This window comes from Quercus suber, unplaced genomic scaffold, assembly GCF_002906115.3.
Source record: "Quercus suber isolate HL8 unplaced genomic scaffold, Cork oak 2.0 scaffold_70, whole genome shotgun sequence".
Taxonomy (NCBI): Eukaryota; Viridiplantae; Streptophyta; class Magnoliopsida; order Fagales; family Fagaceae; genus Quercus; species Quercus suber.
In genome coordinates this window covers 187,971-206,713 of record NW_027069535.1, presented here as the reverse complement: position 1 = coordinate 206,713, position 18,743 = coordinate 187,971, and the positions used below count along the sequence as shown (strand labels likewise).

The window sequence follows — 18,743 nt, the reverse complement described above, 5'->3', positions numbered from 1 at the left end:
TCTTTAATTTATCGTATAAATCTATTAATTATGAAAATAAGATGGGGGAGAAGCGTCTCCTGAAGAATCATTACAGGTATATACAGACATCACCAGTAGGATCTACATCCTTCATTGCAGCATCTGCACTCTGTTGTAGTTCAAGTGCATGTTCAAGGATTAACTCCACTTCACCCATGGTGGGACGAGCCTCTCCCTTATTTTGCACACAAGAAATGGCAATGTCGACGTAAATCTTGAAACACTCTGGATCTATCTTCCCCATCAGATACAGATCAATTATTTCATTGATGGTCCCTTCTCGCTTGCATTTTTGGGCCCACTTAACCAGACCCTGCCGTTTTTCCATCAATTTGAAGTCCATTGCTTCTCTCCCACAGAGTACTTCCAACAGTACCACACCAAAAGAGTAGACGTCGGTTTTATCGGTCAGCCTATATGTAATGAAACATTCGGGATCCAGGTATCTCAGAGTAGTTTCCGAATCCCGTTTGATTTCCACGAATTTGAAACCCGGGCGAAGCATGTTGGACAACCTGAAATCTGACAACTTGGCTTCCCAATTCTTGTCCAACAGAATGTTGGTCGGCTTCACGTCACCGTGGATAATAGTTTGCTTCAGCCCAGAGTGAAGGTAGTGCAGTGCACGCGCCACTCCAACGCAAATCTTTAGTCTTTGTTTCCACGAGAGGCGATCGTCGAGTTTCCTGAAGAGTTCTCCATTGACCACGAACTCGTAGACTTGGATATTCACGCCTTCATCAATACAATATCCGATGAGAGAGATGAGGTTAGGGTGGTGTAGCTGGCCAACGAACACCACCTGCTTCCTTAAGTCCTTGAGTTTCAAGCGCTTTATTGCAACGATTCTGGTACCGTTACAGTCGTTAAAAAATCCTTGTATGTTGTGCCCCAATCCCCCTCACCAATTACTAAATTAGCATCGAAGTTATTGGTAGCAATCTTCATCTCAGCCAGTGAAAATTGACGGCATAATCCCTCAGGAAGAGGTGAAGATGGTAATGGTTTTGCTCCCTTCTTGGAAGTTCTGAATAACTTCGAAACACCTTTCATTGACACTTCACTCAATCATAAAGAAAAGAAAAGATTAAAGGGAGAATAAATGACAAAGAAAATTTTTCCTTTGAAATGTTTGAAAGTAGGGAGGGGAAGGGAAAACAAAAAAAAAAAAAAAAAAAAAAAATGAAAAGAAAATGCGGCTGCTCTCGCCATTCCACTTTTCTCTCCATTTCTACTCAATTTGACGAATTGGAAAAGGTGGGCCCGGATGATCTCATAATCTTTGTTTACTTCCTCTCCAGCCAACTAAACAGCACAAATACAATTACTTCCCTCCATTTCTGAGCCATCAGCCACTTCCCTTCATTTCTGACCCATCAGTCAAAATTGAGTATGACTGCTGAACCATCAGTCAAAAATGATATCATGCAATGCAACGATTGCAATCATTTAATATAACAATAAAATTAAAGACGTTTTTAAAGAAAGATATAGCAATATATAAAAGATTCAGAGGCGGATCAAACCAATCAGATAAATTCTCAAATCGTTGGTGACTTACTTCCAGGTCCTCTGCGGTCAGCACACGCGGCGTCTCCAGTTGCACGCTATCTTGGGTTTGAATTTTCACAAGAAATTTATGAGAACGTATGTGTGTAATAGAGACGTAAAAAAAAAAAAAAAAAAAAAAAAAAAAAAAAAAAAAAAAAAAAAAAAAAAAAAAAAAAAAAAAAAAAAAAAAAAAAAAAAAAAAAAAAAAAAAAAAAAAAAAAAAAAAAAAAAAAAAACATATACAATCAATGTCGTATCTCCGCCTATCATAGACAACCCAAACAAAAATACATTATGAGCCAAAAAATGATAGATACAAAATGAAGCACCTAGATACAATCTAAAAGCTCTACAGCTCCAAAACACAAAAATCTCCCCCTAACAACAAAATCTCCTATACAAATATACTCCCCCTTTTTGTGACGAATTTGCCAAAGGGCAATCAAAACTCATCATCAAAAGGAGGTGATGGAGGCGACCGTCTAAGATGCTCCAAATCTACTCGCAAGGCATGAAGCTCATTAAGCATGTCCACCAAAAGCTGACCATGAGCCACTTGAATGGTCATGATAGTCTCCAACATACGTCTAATGTCTGAATCATCCAAGGTAGAAAGTGGAGGAACAGCAGTAGCAGCAACAACAACAGCAGGATCAACAGACTCCTCAGCCGTAGTATCACCTGTAGAAGAGGGAGGAAGAGGTGCGACACCAAACGACTTAACCCTAGGGCATTTAGAGCTCGCTTTCATCTGAGCAGCCCTTTGCCTAAGAAAGGTGGCACCTATAGGAGTGATAATATGAACAGGCTCAGACGGCAGAAACTTATCTAAACTGAGATGTAACAAAATCTGGTGAATAAAAATAGAGAAGAAAAGAGCATGTGCAGTAAAACTATTCCTATGAACCTCAGTTAAAGAAGGTATGAAAAGATGAGGAAAGCTCATAGGAGCATCAGTAACAAAGGCATACAAAAATGCATAACGCTCCAAAGGAATGGTGTGCAAGTGAGAGATAAGCCACAAGGAATGATAAGCAATCCTAAAAAAAAGATAGTGAATCTCAGTGAGCTCAGCAGTAGTGATAAGAGGATCAGGACCCAACTGGATAGAAGACCCAGTGATGTAAGACATGATGTCGTCTAAAGGAGGAGACTCATCATAAGGGTAGACAAGATGCTGGAAAACATGACGACCACGAGGCAAAAATCGATTAGCAATCATATTTCTTCAAACCACCATTTCATCTTCGGTGTTTTCAGCTTCGACACTTAAGGAATCAATTGACTCGACCTCTACTTGGTCGGTAGCCGAGACTTCAGTACATTGCTCTTTGACCAATGTATGTACAACCCGACCTTGAAAAATAGTATCAGCTGATCTGCCCCTCAAGGGTACCAACGAACCTACTCTTATTAGCTAGGGGGCCGAGATCTCGAGCTTTCTCGACAGTTAATTTGGGAGGGAAAAATCCTTGGTGCCGTACGTCGATGTAGGATAGCAGTGGACTACCTATTGTCAGTGCCTGCCTAGAAGGTTGATAGCTTGTGTAGACCAGACTGCAACCAAGGATGAGGTGGGAGGCCCGTAGTTGTCTGTCGTAGTGGACAAAAATCTCTGACCTAAGCACAAAATTTAGGTCCCTCACATGTACGGCGTTGTAGTTCAGCACGAACTTTTTGCCATCTGCACAGTAGTAAACAAAAATTATTAATAGATATATAAACGACAATAGTAACACACAAATCAAATATATAAAGCAAGTTTAATATGCACGGTACTGAACAACATCCCAGGGCGAAATAGGGTAGGTGAGTTCGTTGGCATGCCAATTGTCACTCACCCGAACAAACTCTTTTACCGAGTTTCTGTTAGAGTTGGGAAGGCATGATATTAACTATACCCGAGTGACCCTAACCTTCAAGTAATATCCAGATCTTTCTTTAGCGCACATACTATACATGTAATTAATATCATGGTGGTCTAAGTGTAACCCGTAAAGTTGATTTAGCCGACTAACATAACTTACTACTTGGTAAAAGTCGGGTGGAAGTTGGTTGGGACATAGGCTGTAAAACCTAAGGGTTCTGAGTAATAAAGGGTCCATGGGAAACCTAACTCCCCTTTCTAAAATAGAAGGGAAAAAACACGACATGAGGGCATCACTCAAGAGCAATATTGTCCTCATGACAATATGCTACTTCTACATCGTCAAGGATGGCAAACCTAACCCTAAAATTGGCTAAGGTAGCTTCGGTGTCAAGAAGATGAGAGAAACCCATTCGTAATTATAGAATAGAAAAAGGAAACTAAATAAAGGATATAAATAAGCAAGGGAACTTACTATGGCTCTAGGAATATTTGATCTCGGTTGGAGAATCTATGCACGGGAAAAAGAGTATGCTCGGTAGTGAAGAACTTAAAGAAGTAAGGAAGTGAAAAGATAATCTGATGGGAAGAAGGTCACTATTTATAGGGGGGAGGCATCTAATGAAAAAAGAGAAAACCCTTTCAAGTTACTTTTGTAACTTCCACACGTGTGGCCCCGGTTCACGGACCTTCAGGTCACGATTACAACCAGATGTGAGAGGCTATCATAACGCTTCTTTTAAGAGAGCATTAATGACTGATAGTTAATCTTCCCGAGGAGCCGTTGGCATATTGATGCAGGTCCTTGATTCGTTCCCGAGTGCCGGACACAAATCATATGGGGTCTATTGTATGGTGTACAGTCATAGGCCCATTTATCTCGGGCCCAAGCCATAATAGGTCTATAAATATTACCAGGCCCCGACCCAATGACATGACCGGCTCACTGTTCATAAGCCCGGCATGTAAACATAACCCACGTAATGGGTGGTTGGTAGGTATCCCTATGATGTGCAGCAGTTTTTCGGCAACTTGAGAGTGCCTTAAGGAATCATATTGCCGAGTGACTGTCAGAGGTTGGCACTAGTTCCAATGTCCTTGAAACCATTTCCAATGTCCTTGACACCATTTCCATCGAAGCATATTCCTTGTCAGGAATAATCAATTTGGGCCTTACTTGCATGAGTGGAACTAGAGGGTAATCATGAGTATTCCACTAACCTTAAGCTATAAATAAGAGAAGGAAACGAGGAAAAGAGGATGGACACTTTAGGGGGAGGAAAAAGAGAGAGAAGAAATATAACTGTAACTTGGGGTGTTGAAAGAGGGAAGAAAGGAGTCTTGGTTATTAAGTAATTCTTGCTTAAAGCTTGGCTAAGAGCTATCCATGGTAGGAAACCCATTACCCACTATATAAGTAAATTGTAAGCCTAACATTAGGCCCAACCCAGTGAGGAAATTTGGGCACGTACAACTTAAGAAACAAAATAAAAGCATTTCCCGTTCTTTTATGCATAGGATTCCATTTGACCTTATTTCCTCACACTCACAACTGGTGGGACTTACCAGTTATGGGACCCACGTAGCTGTGAGTGGAAGGAAGTATACACAGATTTTTTTTCAAAATAACATCCTTTCTCAAAAAATTTCGTTAGTTAGCAACGTTTCTAAACTATTTAGGAAACTAATATCTCGAGTTTGAAAAACTCGAGTTCACTGTAGCAAATCGAGTCTATTAAACTCAATTTCTATGTGGAACTCGAGTTTTAAGGACTCGAGTTCCAGTTCTTGCGGCTCTTTTCCCTTCCAGTTCTTTCTGTTCTTCCTTCTTTTTTCTTTCTTATGACCTAAATCAAAAATTCAGAAAATACCCAAAAACTCAAAGACCCAAATCAAAAATTTAGAAAATACCCAAAACTCAAAGGCTCTGTTTCTGCAAATCTGGTTTAGAGAGAGAGAGAAAGAGTGAGAATGTGATTTTCTTTCTACCCAAATCAAAATTCAGAAAATACCCAAAACTGAACCGTTGCTGGCGTGTTGCTGCGTTTTTGTGGGTTGCGTTGTTGTGTTTTTTAGGTTGCGTAGCTGCTGCATTTTTTTGTTGCTTGGATTTGCTAGGTTTCTATGTTATCATTGTGAATCTTCTTTGGGGAACTCGAGTCTTAAGGACTCAATTTCCATACAAATTACGTCTCCAAGACTCGAGTTCTATGGAAGTCGACTCTATCATACTTGATTTGCTTCAATGAACTTGACTCTTTCAAACTCGAGATATTAGTTTCTTAAATAGTTTGGAAATGTTGCTAACTAATGAAATAATTTGAAAATTGGTGTTATTTCAAATATAAAAAATCCAGTATACACCTGTAACAGGGTATACTTCCTTCTAAGAAAGGGCTGCATTGTGAGTTTGACTGACCGCCAAAGATGTCTAACTTCACAGTTCTTAATTTCTTATGGTCCTCGGTGGATAGTCTTGTTTTACACGAACTCCCTTATAAACCTTTTTCTTGTGAAATAAATAAAATAAAATACAGAAGCCATTTATATGTTATCCATCAATAATAGTGAAGAATTTGTAAATCAACACAGCAGCCTACTTAAGACACGTGGAACTGGAGTCTAGAAAACTCGAGTTCCTTGTAGATTTTTACCCGCTTGAAACTCGAGTCTAGGAAACTTGAGTTCCATTAAAAATAGATTGATTTTTACCCGCTTGGAACTCGAGTTTAGCAAACTCGAGTTCTAATTAAATTTCTCCAACCCCGTTGTTTTACTTGCATATTGGAAGGAATCATTGGCATACAAACTTAGTACCCAGTGACTTGGTTGCCCTATAAAGCACGTCCGACATAGTTTTTGGGTCGTTCTTGTATAGTGAAAATAGAAACTTATCCTTCCGCAGCCCATTTGTGAAAGCAGCTACAAGTATCTTGTCTTCAGCTTCATCGATTGAAAGCGCCTCTTTGTTAAAGCGTGCTATGTAAGACCTTAGCGTCTCATCTTCCCGCTGCTTAATGCTTATCAAGTATGCTGTAGACTTCCTATACCTATGTCCCCCAATGAAGTGTGAAGCAAATTGGGCGCTTAGCTCCTTGAAAGTACTGATGAAGTTAGGTGCCAGCCTGTTAAACCATATCCTTGTGGGACCCTTTAGCGTAGTGGGGAAAGCTTTGCACATGATCTCGTCGAGTACCCCCTGAAGGTGCATCAGGGTCTTGAAGGACTCCAAATGATCTAGAGGGTCTTTGTTTTTGTCGTAGTTTTCCACCTGTGGCATACGGAACTTTGGTGGAAGGGGGAAGGAGTTGACAAAGGTGGTGAAAGGTGAATCGGTTCGGTGGACCAAATCGTCGAGGTCGATGGACACCCATCCTTTGAGGGCATTTATCATAAGGTCCATCCTTTCCTTCATCATCTGCATCTTTGCGACCATGTAAGGGGGTGCTGTATCTAAGCTGAAGGGACGACTAGTATCCTGTCGTTCTTGTCAGCCTGGGGCATTGCTGCCTTCAGGTCTTTCCTGGTTCCTTCTTTCAGCGCTGGTTCCATCTTGATCATCCCTTTGATTATTTGGTGTTGCATTCTTCTGGCGCAGCTGTTCTTCTAGGTCGTGGTTTTGTTTGGTGAGGCGTTCCACCACAGCGGCGAGAGTTTAAACTTGTCTCTCGAGGGCGGTCGTGGGTGATTCCTTTTCTCAAACGTCATTAGTAGTTGCCATCGAGCAAGTGAGCACCATGCAACTCTTTTGTTCGGGAAACTATAGTATGGCTTGCAGATCGCAACAAAATGTTCCCCACAGATGGCCCCAACTGATGATGCCGAAAAATCGTCAGTAAGCCACACGGTCCTCACGTGCTTTAATAAGAATCTGCACAACACAAAAGCTGAAGACCTTAAGAGGAGTACCGGTGTGGTACCGGCCAAATACCCTCCGACGGTCAAGTTAGAGAATTCTCTTGTTCACAACTCTGGAGTGCTAAAGATGGGTTAATTATACGTACCGTGATTTGTGAGAGTATTGGGGCTTTTATAGTAGTAGAGGGTTGACCTCTCTTCCTTGTGCTAGAAGTCTTTTCCTTATAGGAATCCTCATAAGCGTATATTGTGGAATCTTTTCCTTGTAGGAGACTAACACTAAGCGTGGGATACAAGATATTTCCTTATATACTCATGCGTGGTGATTAAGACAAACCACGTTAGGGTCGTCAGCTTCGCCTACCCCCTTCAGCTTTATTAGTGTCGGCTACCCATCTTCATTGCCTAATGTTAACTCGTCGGCTATGCAGTGAGCTTCTTGGACTCCCTAATGTTCTCACTTACTAATGGATCCTGATGGAGGTTTGCTTACCCTTTTCAGCTTGTTCTCATCAGCTTCCTCTTAAGGTCTTCAACTTTTGTGTTGTGCAGTTTCTCATTGAAGCACGTGAGGACCGTGTGGCTTACTGACGATTTTTTGGCATCATCAACTAGTAATGTACCGACTTTTGTTTTGCCTTGAATAGAGGATTATATTTGGAATGGCACTTATAGCTTGAATGAGTTATATGATAGAGCTATAGATGGAAATTTGGGATAAGAAAATTTCTAAGACCTTCCGTCTAGGCATAAGTCACATGTCTTTGTCCCATTAGTTTGTTAAGTCTGTGAATTATGGGTCCACTATCCATATCACCATTAGTGTCCCATTAGTTTCTAGACTTGGGTTCCAAGTAGGTAAAAATTATACACAAGGAAGTCGAGTTTCCTAGACTCGTGTTTCACGTATTCTTTTTTTAATCCACATCAGACGACTACCAAAGAGGAAATCGAGTTTGGGAAACTCAATTTTGGGTTGGAACAAACTCAAGTTCCAAAAACAGTCCAACTTACTAAATTGTTTCATCCACATGCTATTTTGCTAATATTTTGCCAAAAAGATGTGGTTCAGAAAATTTTGCCTAAGACAATGTTGTATAGATTCCTTTACAAGTACGTTAGTCTAGATCTAGAGTTTACTCTTACATATCTGTTCAATCGCCCTTCGTCAATTTATTACAGAAATATATCACATCCTAGCAACCTATTTAAACATTTTCAACTAATTTTCAAAAAATTAAAAAATATTACCTAGAATTTATCAAAAACAAAAAAACAGAACTGGTGAAAGAATTGTAGTTTGATTATGTTGAAAAGAAAGCAGGTAAGCATGAGGAAGCAATTTCTCCAGTTATTACTGTCACTCATTTGCCGCTTAGCTGGTGGCATTTGTCACTGATCCGAGATAGTGGTACTTTGGCAATCTTCCTGACTTTTTCTTTAATCATTTCTGAAGTTATTACGAGCACCATTTTGATCATCACGGTGAACCTCGAATCCATGCTGATATTGTGAGTCATCATCTGGTCCACAACCTGGACTCAGCATCTCTTGACCTTGCCAAGATCTAGCATAGGAAACCCATCAGGTGTAGCAGGTCCATAAGATAACCCAGCAACACCTATCATAACATGGGGAAAACCCTGCATCCCTGAGATAGGTCTGGCTCCACGTGCCAGTGGCATGTGAGGGGGCTGCATGATTCCCTTGCCTCTTCTTCCTCTTCTTCATTATCAACGAATGGGACATTATCTGGATTGACTCCCATAGCTCTCCTCCTCCTGTTTTGATTCTGCTGCAATTGAGATCGCCTATACCAAAGGAACAAAGACGGCGACAATTATATTCTGCCATTTCTTACCATCTAAAATGACATACAAGAGAGTACATCTTGAAGTGCAATGCAGATTCTTGTGCCGTCTGCATCCACTTCCTCACAAAAAGGTTTTAGTCACTTGCTGGCTTGGAAAACAGATTGATTGCTCTAATGAGATCTTAATGCCAATAACTGACTCTACCAAATGTTTTATTTTACAAGGTCAACAAACAGATTACCTTGCTACAGAACCAATAAATCTCCAGAAATGCATCTAAGACATCAAAGAAAAAACAAAATCTACTGATAGATACTATACTCATATGAAGATCTAAAGACTAATATTTTAGAATTTCATGTAAAATTAAATATATAAAAAATAGCAGCAGTTTTTTTATTGTTAAGTTACACACACACCCAATGAATTTTGAACTCACAACCTCACCATCCATTTCATTGTTATGGGAGGAGGAAAGTATCAGTTGAGCTATAGCTCATTGGCAACAAGTAACAGCAGTTTTAAGGATACGAAATTTGATATTATATTCCTAAGTATCCTAATAACCACTTATTGATTTCCCAAGCATTGCCAATAGAAGTTCCCTATGCAGATACTAATAGTCCCATTGTGATGTCGCGGAAGCCTAAAGAAGAGCAGACACGATGCTCTCTTGATGGAACAGAAACTAAACTGTTAGTTCCTAAGTAGTAAACCTCGAGTCCGCGAGGGGTTCCTTGAATTCACAAGGTGATAGGTCTGGAATCCACCAGAGAATACAATAGACACAAGTCTGAATTTTTATTGATAATAAACTATGAAAAACGTTTACAGACTTAGGGGCCTATTTAAGGGCTCCTTAAAACTTGACAGACAAGAAAATATAATCTAAAATAACTCCTAATTGATACCTAACCATCACAGGAACCAAATTTGACCTAAAAAGCATTAAATGCACAAAAAATAAGAAAATAAATCACCTAAACCTAAAATAACGTTTTTTTACATAAAAATACCAAAAATAATAATTTACAATAAGTAAATAGTAAATTATGTCCTACATCAGACCCCTCCACTTGAAACAAACTCGTCCTCGAGTTCATCTTTGAAATTTGAAATCTCCCATGCCAAGAGAACAAATACCTTGAATACTTCATCTTCTTTGTCTTCTTGCCAAACTTGAAAGTCATTAATTGGGCAACTTGAACTTCTTCTCCCTTGATCTTCATGTAATTGACAATATTCACCAAATAAGAGTCAATGATCAAGTCAAATATTTCTACTCCAATAAAATCAATAAACTTTGTTTCGATGTCTCCCAATAAAATAATAGGAGTTTGAATGTTGCAATCATCTAACTTGATTTCATCGAGATCGTTGACAACTTCCTCTATAATTTCTTCTTTAATGGTCTCTACTATCTCAACTTTAAGATCTTTCTCTATAATGGGGTCTTCATTAATCTCCTCTACAATCTTGATTTCAGATTCTTCTTTGACTTCTCCATATTCTTCAATAACAATATTTGCTTCAACATGTAAGTCTTCCTTTAGCGGTGGAATATTTGACTCTTCAAAATAATTCAAGTATGAATTTCTTGGCCAATAATAATCTTGTATTGTATACGACAAGATTTCTTCACAATCCAAAGGATAAAATTTGATAGCAAGCATCTTTTTCATCCTTGGCCATGATCGAATTTTGTCTTTACCTTGTCGGATTCTATCAGATTGTACTCGTTCCCACCAACATAAGGCATACTTACTAAGTTTATACAAAGCAAGTCCAATTTTTCTCTCATAACAAATATTCTCATAGTCAAATAAATCCTCTAGATCAAGTAACCAATCAAGGAAATCTTCTTTTAAAAAATAACCATTAAAACTTGCAATTCTCTTATAAGGTCTATATGAAATTTGTTTGAATACTTCATCTTCTTTGTCTTCTTGCCAAACTTGAAAGTCATTAATTGGGCAACTTGAACTTCTTCTCCCTTGATCTTCATGTAATTGACAATATTCACCAAATAAGAGTCAATGATCAAGTCAAATATTTCTACTCCAATAAAATCAATAAACTTTGTTTCGATGTCTCCCAATAAAATAATAGGAGTTTGAATGTTGCAATCATCTAACTTGATTTCATCGAGATCGTTGACAACTTCCTCTATAATTTCTTCTTTAATGGTCTCTACTATCTCAACTTTAAGATCTTTCTCTATAATGGGGTCTTCATTAATCTCCTCTACAATCTTGATTTCAGATTCTTCTTTGACTTCTCCATATTCTTCAATAACAATATTTGCTTCAACATGTAAGTCTTCCTTTAGCGGTGGAATATTTGACTCTTCAAAATAATTCAAGTATGAATTTCTTGGCCAATAATAATCTTGTATTGTATACGACAAGATTTCTTCACAATCCAAAGGATAAAATTTGATAGCAAGCATCTTTTTCATCCTTGGCCATGATCGAATTTTGTCTTTACCTTGTCGGATTCTATCAGATTGTACTCGTTCCCACCAACATAAGGCATACTTACTAAGTTTATACAAAGCAAGTCCAATTTTTCTCTCATAACAAATATTCTCATAGTCAAATAAATCCTCTAGATCAAGTAACCAATCAAGGAAATCTTCTTTTAAAAAATAACCATTAAAACTTGCAATTCTCTTATAAGGTCTATATGAAATTTGCTTACCAATAGGTTGCCCGTGAGTTATGGCTCTACTGCAGTTATCCCTATTGTTTCCATTCTTCAACGGCGCCATCCTAGCATAGATATTTGTGAGTGCTTGTTGTACATCACGTAATACTTGCTAAGTTATTCGTCGTTGTTGTGGTGGTTACCGTCTCGCCGGTTAGCAATCAGACCAGGGTAAGTCAAGGCACTGATATCAACTGATGTCGCGGAAGCCTAAAGAAGAGCACACACGATGCTCTCTTGATGGAACAGAAACTAAACTGTTAGTTCCTAAGTAGTAAACCTCAAGTCCACGAGGGGTTTCTTGAATCCACAAGATGATAGGTCTGGAATCCACCAGAGAATACAATAGACACAAGTCTGAATTTTTATTGATAATAAACTATGAAAAACGTTTACAGACTTAGGGGCCTATTTAAGGGCTCCTTAAAACTTGACAGACAAGAAAATATAATCTAAAATAACTCCTAATTGATACCTAACCATAACAGGAACCAAATTTGACCTAAAATGCATTAAATGCACCTAAAAACAAGGAAATAAATCACCTAAACCTAAAATAACGTTTTTTTACATAAAAATACCAAAAATAATAATTTACAATAATTAAATAGTAAATTGTGTCCTACATCACATTGGGTCCATATTCCACATGATCATTAATGTCATTTGATTTTCCTTTTTTATCCCCTTAGATTATCGAAGAAGTTGCTACTGTTATCATGCCATACATGCTATACCATTTCCTAATATTACAGGGCAATTATATCAATCCAAATGAACCATTCCAACACTAAACTTTGACTATGTGTAATTCAGCTTCCACCAAGTAGTCTGATCTAGATAATTCTCTCCGCTGAATTCCTCCCCCTGCCAAGCAAAGGGTGGAGGCGTTGGTAGAATTCAACTGCACCTTCCCCTATCCATAATGCAATGCATCATTCTATATTTTAATTCTACACAAGCCTATGCATTACTCTAAGTTCTCCTCACTCAATAGCTCAATGCCTATTGCAAGGGGAACAAACTAGTAACATTGGGATTCACATTATATCACCATTTTTTTGTGTTCTCTCTTATTTCTTACAAGACTACAAACTGAGAGATTGCATCTCCTTTCACTGTTGATGATTGCTCTGCCATGGACATTACTCTTGTTGAAGTAATTTGTCTGACTTTTGACTTGGGGTTTTCATTTCTATCTGTCCTTTCTATAGCAGTAACTAGAGTGCAGAGTGCCACCAAATCACAAGAAAATCTAGGCATGTCAAAAGTTATTTTCAATTATTTGTCACCTTTGTTTTGTGCAAGGAAACTAACCCATCTACTCTTGATAACTTTTCCTCACTAACCTATTTATGAAAACATACACACTTCAATATTCCTTTGACCTAAGAAACACTCATTGTATTATTTTTTGTGAGATTGAGAGGATTTGAATGCAAAATATGTACTTCAACATACCAAAAAATCCAGTATCGTAGATGTGACAATATGTAAACACTTCCATCTACACACACATTTCTATAATCCCTCTTTCACTCAAACAAGATACATATTTTTCTGTTTAGGACCAGTTCAGTTGCAAATAATTTCCAACCTTGAGAGTTTAAACTCATGAAAATTAGAATGCTCTAGAATAGACAATTATATTGCTTGGATATACTTATACGATATTTTAAAGAACACTATATTTAAAAATATACATATATAATCAGAATTTTAAGATAATCTTATACAACCTCATCTAGTAACTAATTGATAATTTGATCATTACAGATTATTTTTTAAATGAGAGTAATATCCTTGAACAATAACAAATATCTTATTTGGAGTTAAAAATCACTAGTAATTCACACAAAGATATGATACATGAGATTATGAGAATTGACATGAACTCCCATGATTCATGGGAATTGAGATGTTCATGAGAATTTTCTCTAGAATTTTGCCAAATGAAAGAATGAAATTTTGAAGAATTTTCGGAAATTAACAATTCATATCTAAGTTCCTAGGTAAAGAATACATCCTTATATCACTCCATTTCCTTTTCTAGTTTCATTTTTTTTTTTTTTTTTCTCCTAGACCAACTAGTTACCATGTTGCATCCCAAAATGAATAAAAAAGAAAAAAATACCATAAGTTCACTATTTAGCTCAAGATTTAAAGCAAGAAAGCCAACTGCTTACCAACAGAAGGTTCTAGTTCTCTATAGTCTCTACTTATCTACAAAAACAATAGCATAACAACGAGATGAGTGGGAGCTGTAATTATACACAAAGGAATTATCAATCTAGAAATGACTTTTTTTTTGGGGGGATTAAAAAAGCAATAACCATACAATTAGGTCCTATCCAAATCCCTTCTCAAAAAAAAAAAAAAAAAAGGTCCTATCCAAATCTAAAATAGATTCCTGAGGCACAGGCAGAGAAGAACTGCCGGTATATTCAACAATGGGATAGTTATATTGATCACCACAGGATCTACATACTTCCTTGCAGCACCTGTGCTCTCCTGCAGCTCCTGTGCATGTTCAAGGCCCACCTCCACTTCACCCATCTTGGGGCAATCTTTTCCCTCCTTTCGCACACAAGAAGTGGCAGTGTCCATGTATATATTAAAAAACTCTGGACCTATCTTCCCCATCATAACTACAAGCAGAAATACAGGACAATACAGCTTGCCAAAATAACAATATTACAAGCAGCTGAATCATTGGTGCAAAACCAACTCAAATAAAATCTTGTAAATCAATTGCAGTAGCTAAATTGGCTTTCAGGATCCAAGCCTCCATGCAAAACAGAAAATGGGATCATTAGTCTTCACACAACATCCTATTTAGGATCCAGTTCTTGATATTTCTACAAACTCCCTTTCTATACCAAATATCATTCCTTATCGATTTGAGAGGTTTCTTCCTCTGTCAAGAGTCTTCCATTGTGGAAAAAAATCCTATCAAACAGACATGCATGTAGTACATGATGCTATATTCTTCGAGTAAGAGAATACTCAAAGAATAAATGTATTTGACTCTCAACTAGACTTCTGCATTAAACGAATATAAAATCTCCACTATAACTCCATTTTGCTAGTTCTTCAAGAGTTGAGAGCCTATCCTTTAATGCCAAAGAATAAATGAATTCAACAAACAAATAAGGATATAAAGGATCTCCTTGTGTTATTCCTTCTTCCCCCTTGAAATACCCCACTAAACTTTCATGAATTGCAAGAGAACCTAGGAGAAGCAATGTATTCCCTTGTCCATGCTACAGATCTTTTAGGAAAGCCAATGATAGTGGCACAATCCAGAGAAAAGCTACTATTTTACAAAATCACATGCTTTCATTATGTCTACTATCAGGGTGCATCTAGCAAGGCCAAGGATCCTGCAATAATTGTTCATTAGCTCTAGAGCAAAGTACATTCTTAGCTATGCTTCTTCCTGTTATAAAAGTTGCAATTATTCAACCATTTGGCAAAGATCTTTGTAATTAATTTTAGATTTTTTTGAAACAAGAAATTGGTATAAAGTCCTCATTTCTTAGGGATTACAAACTTTATAAACCAATGTGATACTGGTGGCAGCAACTTCTCCAAAGTAGCCTGCTTGTAGTGAAATAGGATATAACAGCTGCAATAAACTTCTTAATGAAGACTAATGAACCCATTTTCTTAATAGAGCGTCTCAAGAGCACGTCATCACCAACAGTGCATCAGAGGTTATTTGGAAAAAGCTGTGGAGGTTGAAAGCTCCAGAAAGAGTCAAGATGTTCTTATGGAGTCTAGGCTCTAATTCCCTTCCTACCAAAGAGAACCTTTTCAGGAGAATTGATCACGTTGACCCTGTTTGTGTTCTCTGTAAAAATGAGCCTGAAACTTTAAACCACCTCTTCTTGCAGTGCCCAGTTGCTTGAGTAATCTGGCACTCCTCCTGCTGGGGTTTCAGATCTGATGCCTTCCTTGTCACCTCCCCTATTGAGCCTTCCTTGTCACATCCTGCCCTCCCACAAATCTGTGGCTTGCCACCCTGCATATGGCTGTCACACTGGATGAAATTTGGAGACTGAGAAATCATGTCCTCTACAACGGAGATCAAGTTGATGTCCTGCAGATCATTCTTCACATTCTATTGAAGGTTTCTGAAATCTCAACCATCTCAGCCCCAGCAGCCCTTCCACCTCCACCCCTAAATTGGGTCAAGATTAATAGTGATGCAGCCCTGTCAACATCCAATGCTGACATTGCTGCTGTAGCCAGGGATTTCAAAGGTGAAGTGATTAAAGTGTAGACCAAACTTCTGCATTTATGCTCCCCCATTCAGGCTGAAGCATCTGCCGTTCTCTGGGCAGTAGAGCTTGCAGCCAAAGAGCATTGGGACTGTCTTATCTTTGAAGGGGAAGCTAAAGCATGCTATGATCCTCTATCTTCTAATATCACCCCTGACTAGGCTATATGTTCTATCATCAGTGATGTTAAAAGTCTAGCTAGGTCCTTTTCGAGTTCTTTTGTTTGGGTCAACAGAAACCGTAATTCTGCTGCTCACACAGCCGCTAAGTTTGCTTTAAATTCCTGTTTGTCTATCTATTTTAGTAAGGGTAATCTTCCAAGTGCTATCGAGTCAGTTTGTAAGGAAGATTATCCCCCTTGTTTCGTTTCCTTCGTTTAATTCCATTGCAGATTATCAAAAAAAAAAAAAAAACTTTTAATGAACCACACACCATATTGTCTAAAGAAATGGAATGTATGTCTATCAGTAGTATTGTCCCTTTTCAATGAAAAGATAGTTATCCTTGATACTGATAGTCATGTTTCTTATGGTCCTCAGTGGACAGTCATGTTTTACACAAACTCCCTTATCAACGAAACAGAACCATTATCAAATAAAAAACAATATAAATATGATCTTTATAAATATGATCTTTAATTTATCATATTAATCTATTAATTATGAAAATAAGATGGGGGAGAAGCGTCTCCTGAAGAATCATTACAGGTATATTCATCAATGGGATAGATACAGACATCACCAGTAGGATCTACATCCTTCATTGCAGCATCTGCACTCTGTTGTTGTAGTTCAAGTGCATGTTCAAGGATTAACTCCACTTCACCCATGGCGGGACGAGCCTCTCCCTTACTTCGCACACAAGAAATGGCTATGTCGACGTAAATCTTGAAACACTCTGGATCTATCTTCCCCATCAAATACGGATCAATTATCTCATTCAAGGTCCCTTCTCGTTTGCATTTTTGGGCCCACTTAACCAGACCCTGCCGTTTTTCCATCAATTTGAAGTCCATTGCTTCTCTCCCACAGAGTACTTCCAACAGTACCACACCAAAAGAGTAAACGTCAGTTTTATCGGTCAGCCTATATGTAATGAAACATTCGGGATCCAGGTATCTCAGAGTAGTTTCCGAATCCCGTTTGATTTCCACGAATTTGAAAGCCGGGGGAAGCATGTTGGACAACCTGAAATCTGACAACTTGGCCTCCCAATTCTTGTCCAACAGAATGTTGGCCAGCTTCACGTCACCGTGGATAATAGTTTGCTTGACCCCAGTGTGAAGGTAGTGCAGTGCACGCGCTACTCCAACGCAAATCTTTAGTCTTTGTTTCCACGAGAGGCGAACATGGTCATCGCGGAGGAGTTTTCTGGAGAGGTTTCCATGGACTATGAACTCGTAGACTACGAGATTCACGCTTTCATCAATACAATATCCAATGGGAAGGACGAGGTTAGGGTGGTGTAGCTGGCAAAGCAACACCATCTCGGTCCTTAAGTCCTCGAATTTCAAGCACTTTATTGCAACGATTCTGTTACCGTTACAGTCGTTAAAAGAGCCCTTATATAGTGTGCCAAAATCCCCCTCACCAACTACTAAATTAGCATCGAAGTTATTGGTAGCAAACTTCATCTCAGCCATTGAAAATTGACGGCATAATCCCTCAGGAAGAGGTGAAGATGTTGATGGTTTTGCTCTCTTCTCGGAAGTTCTGAATAACTCTGAAACACGTTTCATTGACACTTCACTCAATTGAGAAAAAGCCGGCAATGCTGTTGAAGTCACTGCATTGAGTAGCAGTCTTATTATTATCCTTCTATATTATGAATTGTTGGTGCAAATACAATGGTAATAGAAATAGCACAAAGAGAAACTGAAAAATACTTCTGAATATTATTAACGTAAAGAGAAATTACACAACACTATTTGGACTGAGGCGCGGCACTCGCTCTCTTTAAGGAGATTCAAAACCTTGGTTGGCTAAACTTTGTAACCGGTGCAGACCTTCTATGACTTGTCTCCCCCAGGATGCAACAGCCCAACAAGTGTTGTATGGCTAGAACAACTTCTGCACAAAGTGTTCAAGCCCAAAGCTCCACCAGAAAGAACACCCTTCCTTGCCAAGAATCTCTCTATTCACTACAAGAAAATGTATTTTTAGTGACGAAAATTTTCGTCACTAAAAATCCAGTTTTTCGTCACTAAGAACCTTTAGTGACGAAATTGGACTTTTAGTGACGAAATTCGTTTCGTCGCTGTAGCCCCGTCACTAAAAGTCCTGGCGACTTTTAGCGACGAAAAATTTCGTCACTAAAAGTCCAATTTGGTAATAAATAAAAAAACTTTTAGCGGCGAAAACGTTTCGTCGCTAAATGTTTTCCTCGCTAAAAACAGTATTTAGTGACGAAAATATTTCGTCACTAAAACCATTTCAGTTTATTAAATCATATTTAGTGACGAAAAATTTCGTCACTAAAACTATTTTCGGGTACATATAGTGACGAAAATATTCGTCACTAAAACTATTTTTAAAAAAATCCATGCACATATAGTGACGAAAATGTTCGTCACTAAAACCATTTCTTATAAAATTCCACTGTATTTAGTGACGAAATAATTCGTCACTAAAACAATTTTTTGTT

At 38.2% G+C, this 18,743-nt stretch overlaps 2 protein-coding genes across 13 annotated transcripts in view; both read right to left on the bottom strand.

Annotated features, from left to right (window-relative positions):
* On the bottom strand, positions 1-922 carry LOC136067387 (receptor-like protein kinase ANXUR2). Its single transcript, XM_065773141.1, has one exon. The coding sequence runs from the start codon at positions 524-526 to the stop codon at positions 71-73; it is 456 nt and encodes a 151-aa protein (XP_065629213.1). The 5' UTR covers positions 527-922; the 3' UTR covers positions 1-70.
* The window catches only part of LOC112031121 (receptor-like protein kinase FERONIA), a 70,812-nt gene that overhangs the window by 25,131 nt on the left and 26,938 nt on the right, over positions 1-18,743 (bottom strand). For 11 of the 12 annotated variants that reach the window (XM_065773142.1, XM_065773143.1, XM_065773144.1 and 8 more), the window contains one exon: positions 16,806-17,885. In XM_065773142.1, coding sequence (XP_065629214.1) covers positions 16,806-17,885 — 1,080 coding nt within the window. The remainder of the gene's footprint in view (positions 1-16,805; positions 17,886-18,743) is intronic. The other variant, XM_065773149.1, reaches the window with a different exon arrangement.